At 34.8% G+C, this 9,044-nt stretch overlaps 1 protein-coding gene across 1 annotated transcript; it reads left to right on the top strand.

Moving 5' to 3' along the window:
- The first annotated feature begins 5,029 nt into the window (after window positions 1–5,029).
- Window positions 5,030–7,314, top strand: LOC122094764 (disease resistance protein RUN1-like). Its single transcript, XM_042665366.1, has 2 exons — window positions 5,030–6,013; window positions 6,784–7,314. Exons 1-2 carry the CDS (start codon window positions 5,030–5,032, stop codon window positions 7,312–7,314), a joined length of 1,515 nt encoding a protein of 504 aa, XP_042521300.1.
- The last annotated feature ends 1,730 nt before the right edge of the window (window positions 7,315–9,044 follow it).

The raw sequence follows: 9,044 nt of genomic DNA, 5'->3' as shown, positions 1-9,044 counted from the left end.
ACAACTTCTGAAAAACTGACCTGGAAAGCCGTCAGGGCCCGGAGAGCTGTCCGCATCTAGATCCCATATCGCCATCTTTATTTCTTCCCTTGAGGGAACATCATCCAAGAAAGCATTGTCTTCATTAGAAATGATTGTCGGAATTTGGTCAAGTAGCTCATAGTGTGGTTCTACAGGAATTTCAGAGTGAAAATTCTTGTAAAAATCCACAATAAAGTTGGCCAAATCTAATTGATCAGAAATCCAAGAACCATCTTCACGACGTAACATGCTAATCTGATTTCTTGATCTTTTAATCTTCACTGAAAGATGGAAAAATTTTGTGTTCCGATCACCTTCTTTCAACCATCGTAATTTAGCCTTCCTAGACCACAGTTTTTCTTGCATCTTACTAGCATTTAAAAGGGTTGTTTTTGCATCAGCTTCTTCGTTAAAGAGAGCATCCGACATTCCTGAAACCTCAATAATATCCTGCACTCTTTTTAGCTCTGAAGTGGCTTTTTTCACTTCCTCATTTAGATTAGGAAATCTTTCTTTTGCCCAAGCTTTTAGCACCCCTTTCACCACCTTCAATTTCTGTGCCAAGATATAAATTGGGCAGCCACCCACATGTTGAGACCAGGCTTGCTTCACCACCGAATGAAAGCTATCATCTTCCTGCACTCTTTTCACCAGATGTAACACTTGATAACCCAGAGTTGGCCCTAAAAATAGAACTGCATATGATATTTAAAATATAAAATTAATTTTCAGGAAGGTTGATCAATATTCGGTCTATTTCCCTTTTTGAAAGTAAACCCCGCAGTAGCAAAAGTACGTACGTTTTGTGAGGGAGATGCATGTTCAAATGTTTCTCTGTGTGTGTGTAAGAGAGAGAGAGAGAGAGAGAGAGAGTTGTCATGCTCATTATAGCAGAGAGGGGTTGTGGAGGACTGAAAGGAACTAACCCTACATTGAAAAATCCCATATTGTTGCAGGGAGATTAACTTAGAAGTGGTTAAACTAGCCAAACATACTGCAACAACTAGAATTACTATAATCTGGGATACAACTCTTCATTTGGTTAATCATGATCTAAATTGGGATTTTCAGCTGAGACCAAGATATCGGTTTATGTAGTTTTCTTTTAGTTGGATTGTTTTTTCGACTGATGATCATGCCGAAGGTGGAATAGCAATAGGTCTATTTTGTATGCTGTCATTCTTGCGTTCTATTAATATTATTCACTTGCTGACTTTTAGCAAAAAATAATTCTAAGAACTCTTGCGCATTATATAAATAAGGACGGTCTACAATAGCAATCAACCTGACCTTTTGTGCTCTCTCTCTCTCTCTCTGGAATAAATAAATATTAAAAAAAAAATTATATGATAAAATGTATTATATGTGTTTAATATCGGCCACAATTTTAATTTTTTTCACTAGTCGATATGGTTTGTATTATACATATAATTTACTAATTAATGTGAGACCACTAGCATTTACAAAGAAAATTAACCCTTAGTTCAGAGCCCTTCTAAAAGACTTGACTACCGGTCCTAAGATTTCCCTAAACTTCTCATCCCAATCCACGATTTTAAGTCCTCAACCTTTCCCTTATGACCCTCATATAACACAGGAAACCTAAACTAATGCCTTCCTTGGAATGCCCTAATGCTAAGCCAATTAGATATATGAATCTATGATGAATTGATGAAGGAATTAGAAGATCCTTTTAAGGATCATTAGAATCATATGAAGGAAAACTAAGGAATCATATGAAGGAAAACTAAGGAGTAAACTCTGTCTCCTCATATCAATGAACCTATGGTGAGTTGATGAGGGAATTAGAAGATCTTTTAAGGATCTTAAGAAGCATATGAAGGCAAAAACTAAGAAGTTATCTTTGTCTCCTCATATCTACCATTTTCATGCTTCTTATCTACCTTCTACCACCACTGAAGAAACTTGAATTTTATCCAAATAAGAAGCTATTGGACTAAAGAGTAGCCCGACTCTGTAGAAACGCAACCCTAAAAAGATGCAGAAGATAATGAAAAAACAGAACAAATAATGCACACGGATTTTACGAGGTTCGGCAAGATTGCCTACATCCCCGGTGAGATGAGAACATGCTTCACTATCAATGGAGAATAGGGTTACAGCACTCATCCTCACACCTCTCAGTATTGCTTGCATTACAGAGAAAGAAACTCTCACTACAAATATATAGCGAAAAGCCCTAATCCGGAAAGTACACAATTGCTCTCAAATAAAATATTCGAGCGGGGGGTTGCGCCCCTCTACACCCGCTGCTATGCAGAGGGGCCTCCTGCCCCCTTGCAACCCCCACGGCCTGCTTACTGGCTAGCGGGACCGCAGTCCTGCCTGTCGAGGTACTGCACCAGTACTCCCTAGATTAAACTGTGATGGAATACAAGACAACGTACACCAACATACTCTTGGCCAACTGACCCTATCTAATTAAACTCCAAATCTTTTTCGTTTTCTTATGTAATTTGTTTTGTATTTCTATTCTCTCTTCTGGTTTTTTGTACTTTTCTTTTAATTTCTTAATACAAATTACCTTTTAGCCGAAAAAATAAAAACTGTTTTGTTTATATTGCAGTCAATGAATGTATAGTAGAAGGATCCCCATAGACCAACTTCAGCACTCTCTCACTTTATTTCTTCCAATAAGTTGCATAAAGTATTATCCTATCCACTTTTAACATTCATATCTTACTGTTTTTTAATCTTACTTTATTTTGCTGGTTTGCCTTATATATTTCTTGTGTTCTACTTCTCTTTTTCCCGTATTTGTGTCAATTCTCATGTCTTCTGTTTTTAGCATTTAAGAACGCCATGAGTAAAGAATATCAAATTTCTTGGGAAAGAGCTTTAGATATTCAAATACCATATATTGTCAAGCTAAACCATGAGTTCCTGCACTTGTTCCCAAAAATGGAAAAACAACCTAAAAAGCGTTTGATAAAGTTGTTCCGTTTCATCCGTTTCTAAAAACATAAATCAAAATTTATGCCGATTTACAATTCTAGAAACGACTTTGACGAAACAAGTCGGACTTGTTTCGTCATTTCTAGAAAACCCGTTTCTAAAAAAATAAATCAAAATTTATGCCTGTTTACAATTCTAGAAACGACTTTGACGAAACAAGTCGGACTTGTTTCGTCGTTTCTAGAAATGACATTGAGAAAAAAAAAACTGTTATACCCGATAAATCTCTCAACTATTCAAACCTAAAAAGAGGCAACTGAACCCTCTCTCCCTTTTGGGCATCTGATGATACTATTGGATTTTTTAGTGGCATTATGTTTGCAAAAAACGTTTCAAGAAACATGTTTATCAAACACCAAAAAATTCATTTTTGTTTCTGAAAATGTAAAAAGCCGTTTCTACTGTTTCTAGACACAAAAACAGCAGAAACATTATCAAACGATGCCTTCTTTTTTTTTTTTTTTTTTTTTTTTCAACTCATCCTTATGTTCTAAAATTTTCTTTTGACTCCAGTTTTGGTAGGTTGTTCATCTTGCTCAATCCCCATATCTTAATATGCTTTTGCAACCTTAATCTTGATATGGTGTTTATAAATTTCTACGAAGCAATAAGGAGTATGTTACTTTTTTTTTTGATAAGTAATTTGTATGTATTAAAGAAAAAAAAAACATAAAAACACAATGAAAGGCAACCGCTACAACCTTCTTTGGGCAGAGCAGAAAAAAGGATAAGGGGTCCCTAAATTAAGCAGGACAAACCTTGTAGGACAATTCATGTAATATAGAAAGAAAAACTTTAGCAATTGAGAAAAGATACTATGAAAGAGTTAAGAAGCCTAATCACAAGAGCGAAGAAAGTACAAGGCATTTTTCATGCGACAGCTCTTTCACAAAAAAGCCCAATCGAGGAGGGGGTATGCTACTAGAAGTTCATGGCCATATATGTCTTATGTTGTGATTTTCCTTTACACATATTTAATATCCTCGTCTTTGCATGTTTACCAATATCATTAAACTTTTGAAATCTTTTATACATCAGTTTGAAAGGGTTGAGAAGCCACCAAAGCTCGTAATTCTTTCCTTTATATTAATGATATCAACCTTTTTTTTTTCTTCATAATTTTACCAAAATGATTAAAATTGATAGAAATAATACAATATTATAAACTATATCAACTTGCACTAAAACCAAAATTTAAAAGAGGAACAGACCACACCTAGGATATCAGAGTTAAAAGTAGGCATAGGAATAGTGTTAAAATTGATTCTCAGAATGAAGAGAATTGTTTTCATTTCTATTTCAATGTTAAACCAGAGTACTACGCCCACCATGACAATCCACATACTCATACATATTGGACTGAAATTAATTATTACTTACACAAAGGAAGTAACTGCCATAAAATTATCTCCCTCGAATAGTTTAATCCCTAACTTATCAAATTACAATAAATAAATAACTTCGTTGACCTCCTATCTATATTTTTACTCAGTTGGGCTGAACCCAATGTTATTTGGTCTATCGAAGGTTGATGTAGTTTCCTTTCTACATGTGGAGAAACAAGGAACCAATTTTTGTTTGTCATTATGTTTTAGCACACATTATTCTGATGATATGTAGGGCTACTTGTGAGAAAAATTTAAGAATAAATAATATCAGCCCACTATTCACTCAACTCTATACACAAGGTTGGATTTCTGAATAAACCCATATCTCATTAGTAGTGGGGGGATTTTTTTTCTCTCAAATTTTTTCTTTCCTATTCCACTAAAAAATTTTGAGTAATCTCTTCTTATTTTTGTATTAAAGATTTTCATATTGTTACTTATCATTGTGATTTACCTTTTAACCTGAAAATTGCAGGGATCAACTAATTTTAGTTGAGTCAAGTATTCAAAGGGTTTGGAGAGAACCAAGTAGCTACCCTTTGGGTGTATGTAAACACCTTGTTGGAATAGATTCCCACATAAATAAACTACTTTCTTTAATATATAGTGATCTCATTGGTGTACGCTTTGTGGCAATATGTGGCATGGGTGGTCTCAGAAAGACAACTATTGCAAAGGCCATCTATAATCGCATCTTTAAAAGCTTTAATGGGAGTAGCTTTCTTACAAATGTGAGAGAAGAAGCATCACGAGGAGATAAGGGTTTAGTTTCCTTGCAAAATCAACTTCTTAAAGATCTCTTGAAAAGGGACCACGATATTGCCATTGTTTCTAAAGGATCAGAATTGATAGAAAAAGTACTTTCCGAGAAAAGAGTTCTTCTTATTTTTGATGACGTGGATGATCGTGTACAACTTGATGTATTGGCTGGTGGAATCAATTGGTTTGGTCAAGGAAGCAGGGTCATCATAACAACTAGAGATGACCAAAGTTTGAATGCACATAAAGTTGACAAAGATATTCAAATATACGATCCTGAAGGACTGGACCCTAAGAATTCTCTTCACCTCTTAAGTTCATATGCCTTTTCAAAAAATGAACCCCCAAAAGAGTATAAGCAGCTTTCAGATGAAATCATACACTATGCTGATGGGTTGCCCCTAACTCTAGAGGTGTTGGGTTCCTTTTTGTTTGGCAAAGAGAAAGAAGAATGGGAAGAAACAATAAAAGGTTTGAAAAATATTCTTGATAATACGGTCTCTAAAATGTCGATAAAAAGCTATGATGAAGATGTCTTTGCAAAGTTGATAATAAGTTACAATAAATTAAGTGATCATGCGAAAATCATATTTCTTGATATTGCATGCCATTTTATTGGAAGGGAAACAGAAGATGCAATTTCAATGTGGGAAGCTTGTGAGTTGCATCCGAGATTAGCCATAAAAGAACTCACTCAAAAGCACCTCATAAAGATAGAGTATGATGGTTATGGACAGAAATTTAGAATGCATGATCAACTTAAATTCATGGGAAGAAAAATTGTCTCAAAAGATAGTCAGGGGGACCCCACCAAACGAACTAGATTGTGGTCAGATGATGAGATCCTAGAAGTATTAGAAAAAGACACGGTAAGCAGCATCTTTTCTTGTTCACTTTTTATTATAAATAATCACAAACTTCCATGAAAAAATAAGCAGCTAGCATAAATAAGGGTCCGAGTATAAGCAACAACATTATGCAAAAATGCAAAGGTTGGGACCTAATTTAATCTAGCCTTCCCAGAACCATATGGAACTAGGGATAGCAAGTGGATATCATTTGTCATGATATATTGGTATAAACTACAAGAGAATAAACCAAGTACAATAAATATAAAAAGCATTAAATGAGATTCTATGTCCTTATCTTTCTTCTTCTTCTTCTTCTTCTTCTTCTTCTTCTTCTTCTTCTTCTTTTTTTTGTATGTATGTCGCAGATTTTCTTTACTTGGAATACTATTTTTCCGGTGTAGGGAATTTAAGCGGTTGAAGGTATCCTCCTTCCACGTGAAGTGCACATAGGTGATTTAAACTTTGAAGCCTTTGCAAAGATGCCCAATTTAAGATTTCTCCAAGTTCACAATCATAACTGTAATATCCTCAATGTGGTTTTTTCACATCTTCCTTCTCAATTAAGATGGTTCCACTGGTGAAAGTGCCCTTTGGAAATTCTACCTACCAATTTTTATAATGAGGAACTAGTACATCTTGACTTATCATGGAGTGATATCAAACTAGCATGGAATGATAAACCTTAAAATAAACATAAGGTATAGTACAAGTCTATCCCTTTTTATTTTTTTTCACTTATAAACTTTTAAATGGAGAGTTATATTTTATATAATTTCTCTGTTTGACAGCGGATTAAAAAATTGAAGGTTCTTCTTCTTAGGAGTTGTTTTGAACTGTCAGGCTCTCTTGACTTCTTCTCATGGTTTCCTTGCTTACAAAGATTGGATCTTAGCGGTTGCACATCTCTTTTGGAACTCCCAGATAGTATTTGTCAAATGAATTCTCTCAAAACTCTTATTCTGGATTATTGTTCTATAATCAAGTTGCCTACGTCCATAGGCAATCTGGAACATTTGGTTGAGCTTTCAGTAATGGGGACAAAAATTGAAGAATTGCCTGATGGTGTGGGGCAGTTAGAGAAGCTTGAGACATTAGAAGCTTCATATTGCCATAAACTGGTGAAGCTACCAAGATCAATGGGTAGAATGAGGAGTTTGCTTCACTTTCGTATTATCAGATGTAAATGCCTAACCAACATGAGTGGACCACTTCTAATCAGCATGAGTGGTTCTCAGCTTCAGGTTCTATATTTGGAAGGCTACAAGATTCTTGAATCTCTCCCAGAGCTTCCCTCCACTCTTAACTCATCTGGAAGTTAAGAACTGTATTTTCGCTGCAGATAATTTCAGATCTATCACACTTGGAAAGGTTGAAGGAATTATTACTTTATTATTGCAAATCACTTGTAAGATTACCAGATTTGTCAAACCTAAAAAGATTGAGGATATTTTCCATTAACGATTGTGAAAATCTAGAGGAAATTCAAGGCCTCGAAGGAACAGAATCCTTGGAAGAGTTGAGAGTGAGAGATTGCCCCAAATTAAGAAAGTTATTGAATTTGTGTAACCTGAAAATATTGATGGAAATAAAAATTAATTTTTGTGAAAATCTCGAGGAAATTCAAGGTCTCGAAGAACAAAATCCTTGAAAGAGTTTAGTGTGGAAGGTTGCCCCCAATTGAGAGTCACATGATATGTCAAACCTGAAAAGATTGAGGGAAATACACATTGGCAATTGTGTAAATCTAAAGAAAATTCACTGATTCGAAGGAACAGAATCTTTAAAAGTGTTGATTACACATTATTGCTTCAAATTAACACAGACAACAATGATGATACATGGGCAGGTACTTTTATCTATATCTTTCTCTTCGTAACTTTAACTTAGGGGTAGTTTGATTTTTCTATTTCGTTTCATTTATTTTTTGAAATTGAAATAGAAATTTATGTTTATTTCTGTGTCTGAAAACAGGAATGGAGAAACAAGTAAGACTTGTTTTTTTGTTTCTAGAAACAAGTGGGAGAGACAAAAATTATAAAAAACATGATACTTCACTCGACTTAACCCAACCCCAACCCATTATTAAAACTTCTCGCTATCCAAAAGTGGCGACTCCAACCTAATTGTGCAAAGCTCACAGTTCCAGCCTGCCTTCGTCCTTCTGGAGCTCATCTCCATGAAGTATACCTACAACTCCAACATTTCGCCTTCACTTTCAAGCTGCATATTTGTAACGCTGTGCCTTCACTCATGTCTTGAATCCGTCTGCGCTATTGAAAATGTTTTGAAAAATAGAAAAATCAGACACCTTTTTCATTTCTATTGTTTCTAGACATAGCAAAAACAGAATCAAACGCCCTTATAATGGAGCTTTCTATGTAGCGAGCATATAATAAGTATCAGGAATTATATTGTATATGATTTGACATGGGACCAAGGATTAAAGTATCGGTATCGGTCACCGTATCGATCGGTCAAAATTAAGATACGTATTGAACGGTATCATATCGTATCGGAGATACGCTAAAGATACGCACATAAATGGATAGGGAACACATTGGTATACACTTTTACATAAAAAAAACAGTTAAAAAAAGCTATATATAACATGTAGAATGCATAAATACTTAAGTAGAGGGTATCGTATTGATAGACAAATATATTGAGTTGAAAATGTTCAAAATGATGAGGTTTGAGTTTCTTACAGTTTTTTCTTTCCTCATTACCATTGCCACTGTGATGAGTGCCGTGAAGAGTGTCGTGGTGGTTCAAATCCTTGGCTAGGACCTTCTTCTTCAATAGGAACAACTACGATGATATTCTGCACTTGTCGAATATAGGCACAATATTTACCCCAGTCGAAATATTTATGGTAGTGGGTCTCTCATTCATTGAAGAAAAATTAAATTTTTTTTTTATAGAAGTTGTAGATTAAATGTTTTTAAAGAACATATAAAAAATCAACAAAGTGTAGACTAATATATTTGAGTAGATCTGAGAAATAAAAAAAAAAAATTGAAACCCTCACTTTTTTGGGGAAAAAATGTGG

The sequence above is a fragment of the Macadamia integrifolia genome, chromosome 12 (genome assembly GCF_013358625.1).
Source record: "Macadamia integrifolia cultivar HAES 741 chromosome 12, SCU_Mint_v3, whole genome shotgun sequence".
Lineage (NCBI taxonomy): Eukaryota > Viridiplantae > Streptophyta > Magnoliopsida > Proteales > Proteaceae > Macadamia > Macadamia integrifolia.
Note: the sequence above shows the minus strand (reverse complement) of the source record. Positions and strands in the feature narration are given on the sequence as shown.